Genomic DNA, 19128 nt, shown 5'->3' on the forward strand with positions numbered 1-19128 from the left:
TGAACGTTTTCCGGCTGATGATGATGATGACAAACTTTGTAACATTCCCATACCTAAATGTATTCCTATTCTTTGTTATAATCCTTTTTTACATTTTTATTCCCATTTTTAGGGTTCCGTAGTCAACTAGGAACCCTTATAGTTTCGCCATATGTCTGTCTGTCTGTCTGTTTGTCCATCCGCGGCTAAGCTCAGAGACGTTAGTACTAGAAAGCTGTAATTTGGCATGAATATACATATCAGTCACGCCGATAGTGGTAAAATAAAATGAAAAAATTTAGGGTAGGCCAGGTAGGTACGAGTAGGTATGTAAAGTTTTCTCGACTAACCCTATAGCAAATAGTGTAGGGTATCGTTGGATAGGTCTTTTAACCATTGGGGGGTTGCCAGGACGATTTTTCGATTCAGTGATCTGTTTGCGAAATATTCAACTTGAAACTGCAAATTTTGGTGGTTTTTATTTAAATTGGGATGGTAGTAAGTATATCAAATTTACAAGGAGAATTATAATGGCTAAGATTGCTGGAGAATTATTAGTAGTTTATGAGTAAATATTGCAGCCTAAGTTTCGCCATATCTGTCAGTCTGTCTGTCTGTCTGTCTGTCCGCGGCTAAGCTCAGAGATCCTTACTACTAGAAAGCTGTAATTTGGTATAAATATACATACATATCAGTCACGCCGTCACGCCGACAAAGTGGTAAAATAAAAAAAAATATTAGGGTACCTCCCATAGACGTAAAGAGAAAAATTTGAAAAAATTCAGGATGGTAGTGTAGTTCAGAAGGAAAACTATAACGGCTAAGATTGCTTGAGAATTATTAGTAGTGTAAGAGTAAATAGCAGCCTAAGGTATAAAATATACCTAAACTTAGAAGATTCCGTATAGTATACGGAATAAAAATATTACTTGATTTTTTTCGTAATGGCTATGGAACCCTATCTTGGGCGTGTTCGACACGCTCTTGGCCGGTTTTTTCTTTATAAGTATGATGTACCTACTAAATATAATGATATAAAAGACGTTGTAAAAATACCATGTACATTTACATTTAGTTCGTAAAGCAGACTATGAATAAAGATGCCTTTAGGATATTTGTGTAAAATCGTATACCTAGTTGATTGAGTTTGCACGCGCTAGTTACAGGCTTATAAAGCTCGTTCCTATGTTACTACATAATTTGCAAATTGATTCCATATAGGTACCTACATACCTATGTAGCAAGTAATACCTCCTAACTAGAAAGCAGATTATGTACACTTATTTGTAAACATTTTCTAATACCTATATCATTGCGCATTGTAATGTCAATCATAACTTATTTAATACAAGAGTAATAAATAACTCTCTTATTATTACAATAAGTAGGTACTAGTTGCCGGTAAAAGCATGTGAAATGGAGTCATATCTACCTCATAACCTTAGGCACGGGAAATGGTCTATAGAAAATGACCTACTTGTTCAACTCTATATGCAATATGTGTCTTTAGATGTTTAGATATTCTAAAATAAATATAGTAATATTAGTGCAACGATTCAAAGGTATAACATATAAAAAAACTAGTAAGTGGTTACTGCTGTTGGAAAGCTAGATAATTGAAGGAGGAAAAATTTACTTTTAAGTCTAGCTATAATGTATGACTTCAACAGGCAGGTTGACCTAGTGTTAGCATGCAACTTGAAAGCGACTTGTCGTTATAATGGCGGCGGCAGGGATGGTGATCACGCAGTCGGCGCGGCCGCAGCGCTCCGGTACAGTGCGCGTGCACCTCGCCATGCGCACACGCTCGCCACATGGCGCGTCGCCTGGCGCTGCTTACGATGCTGGCGTGCGCGGTCGCCACTTACCGCCCTCCGCCCTATACGTCCGATGTCTCCGAATCAGAATCATTAGACCCATTTGCCGTATGGGACGACACTGAGGAGTCGTTTGAAGCAACTCCTTTACCGCGTCCGCGCATCCCGAAACCGACCAAAGTGAGACTTATTAAAGTACCCAAAGTGAACACGACTGTGAAAAATACTATTAGTGCGGATAAGAAAAAAATAATGAAGACAACGACAATTAACATTGAAAGTCACACTAACATTGTAGTGACAAAGCGGCCACCAGTTAAAGCCAGTAAAAAGCCCAATTTCGGGCCCGGAGTGCAATACCAATGGGTAGCTGGTTCAGTGGCTGCTGCCGATCGCGTTCCTGACACTCGACAGCCTCCAGTAAGCACCAGAAGGCCGTCGGCTGTGAAGCGCCGGCCGACCGCTCGTCCTATCCGACGAACAGTGAAACCAACCAAACCAGTACAGAATAAGAAAACAGCTTGCCCTCCCAAGAGTTCTGGGTGGTTATCCTCATTTTTTGTGGATGGAAAAGTCAAGAAAACACCTAAAAAACCAGCAAAACCAGATTGGTTTGGAGGTAGGTTACATTCTATTCTGGGTCAATGTACCTACAATTAACTTAGAAATTATTTCATGATCAAAAATGCTGTTAGGTATTATTCATATAAAAAAAATACATTTTGAGAGTGCTAAGTTAATAGCCCAGATAGAACATTTTTAGTACTTAAAAACCTCTTTAAAGTAATAGACAAAAATCTTAATTAGTAGAACTATGATGTAAATTAGAACATTGGTATGAATAAACATAGACACCTAACTACTTAACTGAAATAAAACGGAAGTAGGCAGGTCGTAGAAGCGAGCAGCCAATTTGCACACTTTTTAATCTAAATTACAAAGTTAAAAATATCAACAAGCAACTCATCCAACGTTAATCTAATTAGTTTATTTTTTCAAAGAATAAACATCAAAGTTGGGAAAGTGAGTTGAAGGATCTACACGGAGACGTTGATGGGTGTTCATATAGTTTTCCGGTTACTATCGCACGTGCAATCAGCGAGTAATGCGGAAAATAATCTACGCAGCCGCAGCCAGCCGGCAGGCGCCGGCCGCGCTCCCACACCGTGCGCTATTATTGCCCGATTTCTCGCTAATCAGATCTAACTGTCTCTATCTAAAGAAACAAGTTAGAAGAGGAGGAATAGTGAGGGTTTATGTAGTATAAAATCGTCCCTGTTTTCTCACGACACTGCTGTCTTGTGCGCCTGCCTCACTGAGATGCCTGGTTTCTTTTACGATGCTTAGGTACAGCGACGACTACATAGTATATAAGTATATTATCGAAATCACATTCACTGAAGTTCTTATGCTCTTTTAAAAAAAATACTTAAGTATTTGAAATTTTGGTATCTTATGATTATTTCCTATGCCTATCATTTTAAAGTTGCCTGGAGGTTGTTGGCCTTTTGGAGAGGTTCAGAGTCACGCAATGGGCTATAGAAAGAGCTATGCTTGTAGTTTCTTTACGCGATAGAAGATATTTAATCCGGAATACGGAAATTCGCCGACTAACTAAAGTCACCAACATAACTGTAAAAATAGGCAAGTTGATGTGGCAATGGGCGGGCCACATCGCTCGAAGATCAGATAACCGTTGGAGAAAAAGTCTTCGCGTGGTGACCACGAACCGAAAGACGCAGCGTTGGCAGGCCTCCCACTAGGTGGACTGACGACATCGTAAGTGTTGCGGGGGTTTCATTGTGGCGTTCTAAGAGGGAGGCCATTGTTGAGCAGTTAACGTCATCCGACTGATGTTGATGGTCATTTTAAAATCACGGTATTTTTTTCTTATAGGCGCACGAAATTTCAACAGAAAACATTTACGAAAGTTTAATAAATTTACAAAGTTTAATAAATGAGATAAATTTACAAATTCCTATAATAAATAATAATATTTTTAGTGCCTATATAAAATGATATTCAATACCACAAAAAATAAAGACAGGGTTTTTTTCCCCTTTAAACAGCTCTACTTTTAATTACCGTTTATGCATGAATCTGAACCGCAGCAATTTTTAGGTATTCTTTCTACCATATACAAATGGATTTGGAATCGAAAGTCGTCTTGGTTTGGAGATGGGGGATGGTACGAAAAATCTAAACGGAAAAAGGATACCGCCACAACACCCACTACCACCAGTGCTCCCTTAACCACTTCGACCAGTAATTGGTTCCAGACTTTACTGGACTCAGAGGAAGACGATGGCGCTAACATTGTCAATGAGAGTAAGTAGGTATTTTACGTTAACTCGGTTTTAATGGAATTATAGTCGTAGCTGCTGAATTGCTAGATATTTAATGAAAGTGAAGATATTTATCGACGCCGTCTATCTTACTTTCATGTGGCGTGTGTACCTCAAGATTACCTGAACACAAGTAATTAAATAATATTCATCTTTGATAGCATTAAGATCAATATCTGGGTGACCGAGCTCCGCTCGGGCTAAAACTCGGTACCAAGCGAAAACCCCTACATATTTACCAAATTTCATTGAAATCGTTGGAGCCCGTTTCCAAGATCCCCGAATATATATATATATCTTCTTTCTTGAATATATATATATATATATATTCAAGAATTGATCGCTTAAAGGTATTAGATAGATACTACACGATTAGGTACTATACTATTAACGAAGTGTTTTTACAGGTACTAAACATTGTAAACCTAGGTATTTAATCGAAAGGGTATTAAAACAGTGCATACAGCTACCCACCCACACCATTTTAATTTTCCCTTTCTTTTTTGGTTACAGGTTTAATTTTGAGTTGATATGCTTTGTGCTTTTTTTTTTGTCTATTCTACTATTCTGTTGTTTATATATGTCTACAATGCTGTTGAATATGTAATTGTACCAAATTAAAATAAATAAATAATTTTTGATCTAAGCGTTTTATTGTAAATAAAATATTTGCAAACTGTTTTAGAGAAAAAGCCAGCTAAGAAATCTTTGAAGAAAACTTACAAAGGATTCCAGCTGCTAAGGGCGTTTCTCGATGCGCAGTGGAAGGTGCGCGAAATGTTGGACCTCCAGGAAGAAGGCCAGGGCTCCGGCATGATATGGTGGACGCAGCCGTCTCTCAATGGCTCAACTGACCTTCTGGTGCCTCCTGATCTATTAGTCGATGTCAAAGACTACATGAAATCTTCAAAAATTGTTTTCGATGTAGTCATTCGGGATTTACAGGTATTTAACATCAATATTCTAATGAATGATAGCAAACTGCCGAAATTGGTAAAGAGAATGTCTTATTTTTGAAGTGTACTAAAGTAAATTTCATTCTATTACGTACCGTAAAGTAAATAAGTAGGGAGATGGAGTAGATAAATCTCAAAGTTTTAACAATTAGGTAATTAAATATAAACAAATGTCTAGCATTAAACTGGTTTTAAACTAACTCATGACATGAATTAACTGTCTTTGTCGCATTTTACATTCTCTGTTTTGTCTTCATCTCTTATTGTCACACAGAAAGCCATATCGTATGAAAACCCTCGACTTTCCAAGAAGCAAAGGCTAGAATTAGAACAGCTGCGTGGGCACCCGATGACCTGGCGGCGTTACCATCGCTACGCTGACATACTCCGCTACTTGGAGTACCTTCAGCACTTACACTCTGATTTAGTAGAATTGGTACCGCTGGGGCGCTCATCCGAAGGACTTCCTCTAGTGGCTGTAAAGGTACTCACTCCTACTTTTACTAAAGTAATGAACTAATGACGAAAACCATCTTGATTTTTTATCGACATTATTCGACAGCTTACCAGTTTGGTTTCCTTTCCAGTAGAAAGGGGTTGGGGTCGTGGTTTCCCTATCAAGATCAGATTTGAACAAAGAGCATACATTTTATACCGACCGGTCGAGATCCTTGCTACAATTGGTGCTGTCAATCTTTTGTTTCAGGTTTCTTTTCCATCAAGTGAAACGGAAATAAAAGGATCGAACTCAAAGGATCCGAAAAAGAAGTGGCAGCTGCGCTCGCGCATGAAGCCGGCGGTATGGCTGGAGGCGGGGGTGCATGCGCGCGAGTGGATCGCTCCTGCCGTCGCTTCCTGGATACTGCACGCTCTCGTTGAAGGAGAAAACGGTTCAGGTAAGTAAATTAATCATAAGTAACTATTAGGCACATGAAAGTTAGAGTAAGTAACTAATACTTATAAAGATGTACAGTCGAACCATTTGATTCCTGTCCTGACCCACCGTAGAAAATCACACAGTAAATGTTATAATTTAGACCCCGGATTTTTGTCGCAATGTCGTAGGGTAGTTTGGGGAGTAAATGGAACGGTGTTAATTATACGGCTGTGTAAATGATGGTGATGATGATGATGATGTACGTGAAGATGGTCCCAAACGAAGACCGGCAGATTGCTGATTTGAGACCATTTCTAAGCGTGACATGGATATTTTTATTGCATTTTGTTTTTATTTTTACCCATTTTCCCATGTTGTCACGAAGTTTTGTTTCTTACTTTCTTTAAATTAAAATTTAATATATAATATAAAAAAATGTTACTACAAATCAAAAAAATTGTTAGGTGCCCGCTCGCTTGTTGTTGGTGTTATTTGAACGTAGATGTTTTTGGATGGGGTGATGGTCTTTGAGACCATTTTTGGACGTAAACATCATCATCATCATCATTTACATAGCCGTATTATTTAACACCGTTCCATTTACTCCCCAAACTACCCTATTGTGACGTCATTGCGACAAAAATCCGGGGTCTAGTCATAATGAATTCCTTTGTCCAGCAATGCGATGTCACTGACTTTTTCTACGAAAAGGTTCCACAGCGGGTCACGATTCAGTTGGTTTGATAGTACTTACGTACGTTGTTTATTATCGCCGTACTGTAACACTTGACTAATTTAAGTTTGTAAAAGTTGTGAATGCGCTAAAGAGTTAGAAACTAGAAACAGTCGAAAAACTACCAGAAAATATTCCAACAAATTAATATCCGAGAAAGCAAAAGGCTCTACAATTTGAGTTTTCTATTTGATTCGAGTGTAATTAATAAAAAAAAACACAGTTTGACACTTACACGTAATTGTGAGAAATAACGACTAAAATCCCGGCATATACCACTTATGTTTATTATATAAAGAACTCTTTTATTTGTTTGCAAAAATAAAATTACACTTTATAAAGTAGTACATAGGTATATACTTATTTTACTCTGGCAGTAACAATATATAACTAGTAAGTTGCGTTGATCGTAATTAAAGCTCCCGGTTATTGGTTTGTGCCTGTTAGCGAATAGGTATACGCATTCTAATGACTTTGTCACTCACAGTAAACTACGCCCTAGTAACTTCTACTTAGAGCACCGCAATTAGAAATTAGTACTCGTAGAGTAGGCCATTTATAATTTCCGGTTTACCTAAACCGAAGTAAGATTTATTTTTTTATTGTGTTTTGTTTTTATTTTTTGGCAATGCTGTAAATTTTCATTGATTTATAAATGAATTAATTTGGGTACGGTGAAAAATATTTATAGTAATTATGACATTTTAAAGAAAAAAATATATTTCGTTAACTTTATGATTTTATTTCTATCTTAAGATGTAAATTCGAATATCTCCAACTATGTAGGTACAGACACCAGTACCAATATCTGACAAAACAAGCGTGCATAAATATCTGATACGACTCTACATATTTCTAGGGCCGGCAGGACGTGTCAGATATTTTTGCATGCTTCGCTGTGGCAGATATTAACGCTGGTGACTGTACTGTGGTTCAGATTACAACATTTGAAATGTATACCTAATTTAAAAATTTGTACACTACTTTTACGATTTTAGTCCTCAGAACGTTGCTGATGCTGACATTAGTTTAAGATCTGTAATCTGTGAGTGAAATAGTTTGCATAACTTCTATCAGGTGCGGATTATGAGGTGTTAAAGCAAGCCGACTTCTATATAATGCCAGTGCTAAACCCGGATGGCTACGAGCATTCCCACACCCATGACCGGCTCTGGAGGAAAACTCGTTCCCGCCTGCAGGACCAATCTGATGACTATTATGTTGGGTGGTCAGTATAAAACAAAAACCACGCATCGTCTTTAGTCGGGTAGGTATGTATTATAATACCGAAAAATCATAACACCTACTTAAAATTTCTCCAAAATCAGCAAAATGAATATGATAACAAACGGAAAAATAGATTAGTAAGTAACTGTTGCGTACATGTTTGCTTGCGTAGAGGTGATTTTTTCCTTGGGAAGAATGAATGTGCCACACAACAACATATTCTCCTATCCTTTATTCCCTATTTCGGGGAATTTATTCTCAGTGCACCTCTGTGACCCTTAAGAAATATAATGTAAATTATATGTCAAAACATGAAGTTTCTGTATAGCCCGTCTGTTAGTACTGAAAAATCCCTATTTATTCCCTATCTCGAGAGAATTTCGAAAATACCTTCTAATAAGTGCATCTCTAAGACCCTTAAAGAATATATATCTGACAATTATTAATTCTCTACACCAGATAATCAATTAGTGTTTAAAAAAAATATTTTAATTCCATATCCCGCGGGAATCCGGAAAAATCCTTTCACAGTGCACCTCTATGACCTTGAAGAAATGTCTGCTAAATACTCGTGCAAGTCTCTCTGTCAGCTGTACAAAAAATGTAGGCAAGGCATAGTACCGAGACTTACTACAGAAAATATTTCATTGCATTGTTATTTATTTGACAGCTCTAAACAATTGCATACGGCTCTTTTCGAAATTCCCCGTAATTCCACGTACTTAATTTTCACTTTAGAAAAGCACGCGTCAACGGCACCATTTAGGTAACTGTTCATACCGGACGAGGTTATTTATCTTCTTTATCTTGACTTGTCCATAAAAAACGGACAAGGTTTCCTGTGACCCTATAAAATTACATTTCTTTACACTTTTCCGAGAACGGATGTCATGCTATTGTATTTTTCCTAGAAAGACTTTCTTTTGTTATTAGTACAGTACCTACGGTGTCCAAGTTACTAAAATTAGGTGCCACATAGAATCGGCAACCCAATTATTTAACTATTTATAACTGGAAAATTTATTGCTTTACGATTTACATATGTTATGGAAGTGGGTACGAGTATTAGGTTCTTAAGTAGATTTATTATAATTAAATTACTTATAGATACTGGTGTGGCCTAAACCAATGGCATTGCGCTACGAAGCGTTTCGATTTCTATTCTTATATATATTTCTGTCAGAATATAAGCCAAAGGCATCATTGCTTTAGCAAACGCATATTCAAGCTATAAAACAATAATTCGCTCGCTCTTGAACGGACGTTACGAATCATTGTAAGAAACGACGTAAATCTCGTACTTACTAAAGTCGAGTGTTGATAATAATATGTTTGATAATTGTTTCAAATTAAATAAAAAAAACTAAACATTTTGACAAGCGATAGCGCTGAGTTGGCCTCAATCAAATGCTTAATCTGCATCCCTTGCCGATAGACAAAATGGTGATTGATTATTGAGTTTTGATAAAATACGTAACTTACATTGTCATGAAGTTAAATTAAATATTTGAAACAATAAACGAACCACTGGCTACTGGCTGAACGCACTAAGACCACCCCCCGCCGAATCAAGTCTCTCTCTATTTAAGCTTGAAATTAATGTCTTGCTTAAGTATCTTAAAGGTGCATAATAAAGGATATTTCGAACGGGATAAGCAGAACTGTCATACTCTCCAACGCACTCGAAATAACAACCGCTTTCACCATTTCTTTCCGTCAAAGTGTACTAGTAGAATGAGGGTAGAAAGAGATGGAGTATGCAATTACGAATTATGTATAATGTTAAATATAGCTCATGTAACCAGGTTCCCGTGGAACTGGGGTCGAACGGAGTGCGTGGGCACCGACGCCGACCGCAACTGGGACTTCCACTGGGGCGAGCAGGACTCGTCGCGGGACCCCTGCGCTGACACCTACGCTGGCCCGCACCCCTTTAGCGAACCCGAGACTAGAGCCGTCTCCGATTTCCTGGCTGAACATCGGGGGCACATCAAGGTAGAATATAGTAAAGGTGTAACTAAGCTAAAGCTAATAGTTTTCATTCGGATCCCTGAATTGAAAAGTGGTTGTAATACCCTACCCGCAATATTTTTGAGCAACCTACTCTTAACCTACTCCTATTTATCCAACGATATTAAAAGTACCTACACCTTGAAAATTTAACCCTAAGTACTATATCGATGCCAAATTACAGCTTTCTAGTAGGTCTCTGAGCTTATATTATTACCGAACCCTAAAAAGAACGGAACAGGCAAGGAGAAATAGAAGTAAACAGGTAAGTAGCTCCACGGCTACAGAGTTAACAGCCAACGTTTTATGATAATGATTAGCGTTTAACTTTCTGCTTTGCTTACCTTACTTTAGCTGCAGGCGGTGTGTCAGCCGTGGACACTGCACCGTACATTGATGTTAGGCTAATGATAACTAGCAATTGATAGCCGTTGACCATTTACTGTGCTCAGTGATCGAAGCCAACGAGCTAGTAGGAATGAATGAATTCATTTCACTTTATGCATCAAATTTCGCACGTGAAGTCCGAAAAAAACTCCCGGACTTTCACGGGTTTATACTATTTCGTTCTTAAATTAAACTCAACAATAGAATTTCAAGCATATATAGATATCAAAGCTATCATATTCTCTGGTAAAGTACTAACGGATACAATTGAATTTGTACAATTCTTTAGTTTGTAGGTACTTACATATATCTCGCAGCTAAACCGAGATCCGTTTTAAATAACAAATGCAATCGATCACTCGATGTTGTAAAGACGAGCCTGTCGACCGCAAATTATCACTAGGAGTATGATGGCCTGCACAATTTTCCCTCGTGTTACTTTCAAATATTTTACTGCCACACTTTCGAACTGGAAAACCTTTGCATAATCTTCTTCATCTTTAAACATATACACGTTCTTTAATATAAATACTTTTGTTTAGCGGTAGGTACTATGTACCTTTAAAATTTAAATTTAATGTAAGTAGCTATTAGACATATGTTATGAACCAAGTGATTAATAAGTGCATTATTTACAATGCCCGGGCATTATCAATAATGACAAGCTGTACCGGGCCAAGTGATAATTATTATTATCTAAACTTCATTATTTATCACATTGCCCGGTCATTTCATTAACGAATAGAAACGCTTCATTTACCTGCCTCGCTCCGCTCAGCTGTTTCCACCAGAGATGTGCTATGCGTGGATGTGTAGGTATATGAAGCGTTTCTATTGGTTAATGAAAAACACATCCTCGCACATTATTGGTGGAAACGCTGGTTAAATGGCGGTATCGCCGTTTAAAAGGAAACCGCTTATCATTAGTCTATTACAATTATGGTGACTTTATGAGCATGAGAAATAAGACTAAGGTGTGCTCAATACAAGCCCAACATATTGTGCGTAGGGAGGTAGATGACTATAGGCCACTCCTGCTGGCTCGTGCTTAGGCACCGACCGACTTCCGACTGGTAGAAAATTATTTTCATGGTATTTGTAGTCGGTTCAATTTTAGGATTCCGGAGCCAAAATGGCAAAAACGGAACCCTTATAGTTTCGCCATGTCTGTCTGTCTGTCTGCCTGTCTGTCTGTCTGTCTGTCTGTCCGTCCGCGACTTTGTTCAGAGACTATCAATGCTAGAAAGCTGTAATTTTGCACAAATACTCGTATGTATGTAAACTATGCCGACAAAATGGAACAAAATAACTAAAAAAAAAAAAAATATCGTATCTCCATAGACGTAAAGTGCGGGGGATTTCTTTTTTCTCATCCAACTTTGTAGTGTGGGTGGGGTATCGTTAGATAGGGCTTTTAAAATCATTAGGGATTTGCTAAGACGATTTTTCGATTCATTGATTTTTTTTGCGAAAAATTCAACGTTAAAGTGCAAATTTTCATTAAAATCGAGCGCCCCCCCCCCCTCTATAATCTAAACTGGTGGGTGGAATTTTTTTTTAAAATCAGGATGGTAGTAAGTATATCAAACTTTCAAGGAAAACTATAACGGCTAAGTTTGCTTGAGAATTATTAGTAGTTTAAGAGTATAGCAGCCTAAGGTATAAAATATACCTAAACTTGGAAGATTCCGTGTAAAATACGAAATCCTTAGAAAAATATAACTTAATTTTTTCGTAATGGCTACGGAACTCTATTTTGGGCGTGTCCGAAACGCTCTTGGCCGGTTTTTTGTTATAAAATTTTGTGATACAAGTACCTAATGAAAATAAAAGTGGGAAGGTACTTTAGCTATCTACGATACTTCATTGCAATACCTAACTAATGAGATAGGTATCGGTGAAAGTAGTAGGTACTGTAGGTACAGCTAAAGCTAAACGAACCTGCGGGGCAACTTACGAAATACGAAAATCGGAGTTCGTGTCGTTCCGTCCCCTCGCTCTCGTATTAAATAGTATATATAAGAGTCAGCGAGACGGCAAGATACGAAGTTCGAATTTTGCACTTCGTAGTACAGGACCAGCTCGTGTGCTATGAATGCCATGTGCTACAATCAGCACTACATAAATATAAAAGCGGTCAAGACTTGACACGACGACAATAATTATTTATTTTTTAAATTACCTTGACGTTACGACGATCATATTGCAGCAGCGATAATCTTAGCAATATGTTGTCGCCCTAATAAAGTCCTATGATTATTAATTATTAGTGAAAATCACGGAAGTTTAATTCATTATAATTTATGTGCATATAGGAATCCTTTTAGAAAGTATCGGCACATAGAAGCCATACCATCCCTAGGCAATGCGGACTAACTGGGCCGGCGCACCAGAAAATCTAAATATTTCGAGTTATCTTTAGTACAGTACTGTATTAAACTTTCAGGTTTACCTGTCCTTGCACGCGTATTCTCAAGCGTGGCTGGTGCCTAGCTCGCAAGCGTACGCGCAGTTTGCCGACGATGGCGTGCTTATGGAAATGGGCAAGCTTGCGACCGCAGCGCTTGCTGACATGTACGGAACTAAATACCAGGTGAGGCTAACGAATCATCGGTTGTTCATAATAAAATTATGTCCCAGTGATTCGCTGTAAAGCTAGAGTCTGGATGGAACAAAGTCACACTGTGACCATAAGTACTAATCATGTAGATCATATTGAACAACACCATAGTGCAAGGAGCTGAAGTTAAAGCACCTGCCTAAACACCAATTTATTCCCAGGTTGGGACAGCTGCTGAAATCAGACAGCCGGCCTCCGGAATGTCCCACGATTGGGCCAAGGCACGCGCGGGCATAAAGTTTTCCTACCACGTCAACCTGCGCGACTCCTACGGCCCCTACGGCTTCCTGCTGCCAGGGTCGCAGATCGTCTCCACCGCACGTGAAACCTGGCAAGCCGTCAAAGCCATTGTGGACAATTTAAGCCCGGGTCCATGAACGTTCCTTATTAGTAATTAAATAAGTGTAAAAAACTAACAGTACGAATTTATTAATAGCACAATTTGTACCATTATTTATGCGACATAAATAAACGAAAAAAAAAACCGCGAGGAAAAAAAACCTCTTTTATTTGATTAAGTCGTGAGTCATGTCATGGCACAGCTAAAAAATTTAAGCGAAAGCTGTCTACGCATTTTTTACGAAACTTTAATGAGGTATCATTTATAAGACTGTCGAAATTGTCATATTGTCATTCTAGTAAGATCTCAATGTCATCATAATTTTGATACTTCTGCTATAAGAAATAAATAAATTATTTTTTGTTTAATTCAACCTCCCACCATCCTCAAAATGCAAAATAAGATTGATTATATTAGAATTCAAAATTTTGAAGATTATTTTCAATGCCAATCTGGTCAAAATGGTCCAAAAATGTATGCGTCTGGACTGTACGTAAATGGGCACTGACAAAGGTCATAAAATTACCGCTCTTGGCCGGTTTTTTTTTATTTGCCGCGGTTTCTCGTGGACAGCTTTCGCTGGCCAGAGTCTTATCATTGAATAAAGTCTATCATATCGGGGAGATCCTCGTTTTAATATTCTGACAGAAGCCTATGTTGCTAGTGCGTCTTTATTATTAGCATCGAAATAGTGTACTATTTCGATGTGTCCATAGAAGTTCTAGATAAAATACATACCATAGTATTTCTGTCCATATCATAATAATAATAAAAAAAACCGCTGACATGACGTCTCTTCTTGTTAATAATATTGCCACACCGGCAAAATTGTCCTCCAATGAACAAACCCATTTTTTTTAAAAGAGCGGCAAGGGTAATATGATAAAAAGACGACAAACAAGAGTGGCTACGCAACGTGCACAACTGTCACCTCCGCCTGCGCCGCCCAGTTCCTCGGCATCGTCGTCGGGCGACGACTTCACCACGGCGCCCGACACCAGCACCAAGTCGAGCAGTGACGAGCGTGGGCCCTCGCCCCCGCCACCACCACCACCAGCGCGACGAGGAAGGCGATCGCTGCCGGCACGCTTAGGGCCTGCGGGACAATCTGCCCCCCTTAGGCGGTATTCCCTTGACTTGTCTAAAAATGTTTTGCCTAATTTCACTTTCTCTAACAACTTTTACTATAATGAATAGTTTGTCTAAAGTCAATTTGTATAATTTCATTATTCATAATTTTTATTTTGTCGAATTTTCATTTTTACTAAGTGATCATTTGCATAACTTGTTTTGTCGAATATTATTTTATCGAAAATGCACTTTGTCGATTCTTATTTTAACTAATCATCAAATAGCCGAATAACGTTTTAGCTAATATCATTTGCATAACTCTTGTTTTGCCGAATATTATTTTATCGAAAACTCACTTTGTCGATTTTCATTTTAACTAATCATCATACAGCCGAATAACGTTTTAACTAACATTGGATTGTCTAATATTGAATTATCATAATATTTGTTTTGCTTACTAACGTTATGCCTCATTTTGGTACCTAAATATTTATTTTAAAATAAGGTCAATTAGGTAGGTTAAAATTGGAATAAATTAATCCATAATATTCTACTATTTTTTTATTTGGTTCAAGCAAATAACAATACTAAACATACACGGAATAGGTACGACGACGAGCGAAGCGAGGAGGAGCGTTAGGTAGAACTGCGACTCTACAGTGCGCGAGCCGAGCGAGCGAAGCGAGCGTGCCGCGGCAGCGGCCGGCGAAGCGCCTGAACCGACTTTGTTTTATAATACTAAACTTTTTAGAATTAACTAAAGCTATCATTATGTATTCGGATTAACCAAAATCATGTCAGACAAACATTATACGAAATAGGTTTTACAAAATGAAATTATGCTAAATGTATGTTAGACATAAAATAATTATGTCAATCAAACGTTATACGGAATAAGTTTATACAAAATGAAAGTATGTGACATGTATGTTAGGCAAAATATTATTATGTCAGTCAAACATTATATCAAATGAGTTTATACAAAATAAAAATTAGGTAATTTAGAATTAGGCGAAACAAAATTATGTAAAGTAAGTTGTATGTAAAATGACTTTCACTAAAATGAAAATTAGGTAAAATGAAACATTAGGTTAAGTAATATTAGTTTATCTAACATTAGGCAAACTGAAAATAGGCAAAACAAGGTACAACCGCCTTAGGCCCCCGCTACCGGTGGGTGGTGTAGTGCGCTGCGCCGCATGCGATGGACTCAATCCATGAATGTTAACTGCATGCGCGCCTACTATTGGGCTACAGAGATGATTTGGATTTTGCCACTGTTCCAGACCCTTGAGCCAGCCATCCTGTATCCTTAGTAAACGAAAATTGGCGCATTCCTATGGTAATGAGCCCGGAAGACCGGAAAAACGTATGGAAGGGCCTGATGTAGACCTTCTCGCGTCGGTGGCCTGGTTACGTTTCGGGGATCTCTTCGGGGAAACAGGGTTTTGTGTGTGCAATTGCTGACGAAGTTATCATGACGAACAGCTATCGGAGGTGTATCCTGAAGGACGGTACGGTCGACATATGCCGCCGTCCCTGGGAGCTCATGCATATTATCTCCGGTTGTTCTCATTTTGTTAACGGCGAGTATTTGCACAGACATAACTTAGTTAGTAGCCAGGATTACCTATTGATTCTCATGAAAAACCACTTATATTTTAGGATTTATTGAACCGCACAAAAGTTAAAGCATTCGCCATTACAGAGTAAGAGTGAGAGAACTGACAATCAAAAAGCGCCAAAAAATGACATAAGATGAAGGGTGTGTACTCTATTACAAAATAAAATCAGCAAACAGTAATAGAAAAAATATAAGTATGCGAAAAGTAATTCGGTGATAAGTATGATGATTCTGCTCAAGGTGTTATGAGAAACGAAATTATGAGATTCGATTTTTATGAGATTCGGTCACATCATATTAGTAGTTTCGAAACTATTTTTATTTATTTATAACAATAAGCATTTAAATAAAACACATTAAAACATTTAGTAGTAGTAGTAGTATAGTCTGTGCTTGACAAATGACATGACAGTTGAATGAAAGTGACAGTGACAGAATAAGTTACTCTATCGTGACAGATGTCACAGCAGTGTCAGTTAATGTCAATATCGTCAACTCGCTCAATTGCTTCTTGGATTTAGGTTGGATTTAGGTTTGCCGGTTGATGAGCTCAGCTTCCAATACATAATAAATTTAAAAGGAACGATCTGTAAAAGAATGACGAGTACTGAAATAGAAAGTTCCGTGAAAATACCGACTAACATCGAAATAAACCCAAATGAGTTTGATGTCGCTGTAAGTGCAATGATCATAGGCTTAGGCGGTGAGAAATATCTTGATATATTTCGGTGAGTTTCTGAATATTATTTCGTCGTCTGTTAAATAAATAACTATGTATGACGTAATACCTAATTTTACTACAGAACTCAAAATATTGGGCAGTCAACATTAATAGAACTGAGCGACGAAGATCTGATCAAGTTTGGAATAGACGATCAAGAAATTAGAACAAAAATATTAGAGGAAGTAAAGAATTTGCCTCTTTATCAAGAAATAAAAGCGTAAGTAATACATATGTTATTATATGCCATGCTCAGCCTCTATTTCACTGAAAATAAATAAATAAATAAAAAGAGAAGAATTACTGTGTCTTAATTTTGTTTGAATATGATGACAAACTTGTTGCAGATGCCAGTTACAGCCACATTTAGGTCCATTAGAAATAGTAGATGTTCTTGAAGAGAGCTCCCAACATCTATATAGAATTTACCTCAGTATGTTAGCCAATACACTTACAATCAAGAAGACTAAAAAAGTGGCAGATTGCTTTCTCCACAAAGATAGGTCTGCTTCTGACATAGCCCTTGCTACCCTCAGTGAAATGACAACAATTCTAAACTCTATGGATATAGCACTTCATACACAATTTAAGGTAAAAATTCAAATTTAACAATCTTGTTTTTTCTGGATATATGAAATTATATGAAGCAAACTGAATTTTTTATAATAACTTTTGTTTCAGAGTTTGACAAAGGAATCCAATAACACAAAGAAAAAGAAAGTTATAGTGGGAACTGTTGGTAGCATAGCCATTGTTGTACTAGCTGTTTTGTTTGCTCAGTCTATCAAGCATCTTAAACAATAATGTTTTAGAGTATGTTGTACTTTGTTAAGTTTTTCCTTAAATGCTACTACTAAGCGCAAATCTACCTCAGACTTATTCGGTGTCCTTTGCCATTGAACATATCAAAGATTACTGTATATGTGATGTCTAGTTAACTATTATAAAATTGTTGCAGTTTTAATAAATGTTTTTCATATCCATGAGTATCTAGTTCCTGTTTTCATATTTATTGTTTTTATTAGCAGAATATCTCAATAATCTAATCTATCTTCTTGTTTCCCGTTTACTTTTTCCTTAATTTAAGAGATAGCAAAACTTAGCTTCTGAATTAAAAGCTAACTGGTGGTCCAACTGCGAATTTTGCTTTCTGGAAATAAACCAACTTTGCAAGTATGCTAGCAATGCAATTATGAGACTTAAATACAACTCAAAATCAAAACATCTATCTGTATTTTAAAATTGTTCCAAAACACAGGTATTATGACAGTCAAACAACTGATCAACAGCATGAACTAATTTGGTTTTTTGGAAATCGGCTTGAAATCCTCGTGATATAAGTAAGTACCTACCTAATTTGATCTCTACTCTTACACACATAACAACTTCAATTTGGAAAAATACACCAAAAGTAAAGAACTTAAAAAAGTGCTGTTTCTATTTGGCACAACCGGCAACTCTAAAATGACCCAATTGTTTTGGCCTCACTAATTAAAAAGTGTGAGGTGGGTAAAGAGAGCGGCCGGGGGCGGCGTGCGCAGGGCGCCTGTGACATCACGCGCGCTCCGGAAGGAGCCGGGGCCGGGCTGCGCCTGCACCGCATGAAATACCCCAAGATTAGAGGCTTTTCAACAGAGATGGGTAAAATTTATTTGAATAACGAATAGGAATTAAATTAACGAAAAATATAACATACAGCACATCTCATCATTTAATTAACAATTAAAAACAAAAAATATCTTTAAATAAAAATGTCCGTTGAAGTGAGTAAGAAGCCGTATTTGGGGGGAATTTTGTTACACATTTTCAGGGATGCAAATAGGAACAATAATATTTAATATTGACTGTTCAAGGAGTATACTGCAATACCCACAATATATATTTGAAAATTCCTCAGTAAAAGTGAATAGGTACGTCATGTACCTTACATAGGATATTGTGTTTACATCCAATATCCATGCTATTCCAGCATCTATGTAATCGAAAATTAACGGGATATTATAATCGCTTTGTTACATTAGTGAACAGATTTGATCAAATTTGGTCAGCTATAGGATACCTGGGATTGGCCGAAAGTTTACTTTTTATTCCGGAAAAAAAATTCTATGAAAAAAACCCAGTCGAGAAACTGAATCGCAAACTGGATGGAACCTTTTCATAATCAATTTCACTTCAGAATGATTGATTAGGTACTTTGGCAGATGTATGGGATGTCAACATGGCTGTAGCACAGTATGAGACTCTGTTTCTTTGACTGTACTTACCGTTGAAAAGAAACTAATGAATTTTGGCAAGGCCTACACAACCTGGCCTGCACAAGAAAAGCAAAAAAAAAACTAAAATCACTGAATCGGAAAAATATGTCGTTTTCAAGTTAAATACTCAAAGCGCAGGGGGGATACGGGCGACAAGCTGGCAACA

At 37.5% G+C, this 19128-nt stretch overlaps 2 protein-coding genes across 3 annotated transcripts; both read left to right on the forward strand.

The window, feature by feature from the left end:
* The first annotated feature begins 779 nt into the window (after nucleotides 1–779).
* On the forward strand, nucleotides 780–13588 carry LOC141427805 (carboxypeptidase B-like). Of its 2 annotated transcripts, XM_074087392.1 has the most exons (9): nucleotides 780–2415; nucleotides 3918–4124; nucleotides 4827–5086; nucleotides 5372–5581; nucleotides 5804–5993; nucleotides 7785–7935; nucleotides 9740–9929; nucleotides 12778–12924; nucleotides 13113–13588. In XM_074087392.1, the coding sequence occupies exons 1-9, from the start codon at nucleotides 1794–1796 to the stop codon at nucleotides 13326–13328; spliced, it is 2193 nt and encodes a 730-aa protein (XP_073943493.1). In that variant the 5' UTR covers nucleotides 780–1793; the 3' UTR covers nucleotides 13329–13588. The 2 variants fall into 2 exon arrangements, with proteins under 2 accessions (XP_073943493.1, XP_073943494.1); XM_074087393.1 differs by lacking the exon at nucleotides 780–2415 and having other exon boundaries at nucleotides 4011–4128.
* A 2868-nt stretch (nucleotides 13589–16456) lies between these two features.
* Nucleotides 16457–17700, forward strand: LOC141427806 (uncharacterized). Its single transcript, XM_074087394.1, has 4 exons — nucleotides 16457–16714; nucleotides 16790–16927; nucleotides 17055–17298; nucleotides 17389–17700. The coding sequence occupies exons 1-4, from the start codon at nucleotides 16584–16586 to the stop codon at nucleotides 17509–17511; spliced, it is 636 nt and encodes a 211-aa protein (XP_073943495.1). The 5' UTR covers nucleotides 16457–16583; the 3' UTR covers nucleotides 17512–17700.
* Nucleotides 17701–19128: the final 1428 nt, after the last annotated feature.

The sequence above is a fragment of the Choristoneura fumiferana genome, chromosome 5, assembly GCF_025370935.1.
Source record: "Choristoneura fumiferana chromosome 5, NRCan_CFum_1, whole genome shotgun sequence".
In the NCBI taxonomy this organism is placed as follows: Eukaryota; Metazoa; Arthropoda; class Insecta; order Lepidoptera; family Tortricidae; genus Choristoneura; species Choristoneura fumiferana.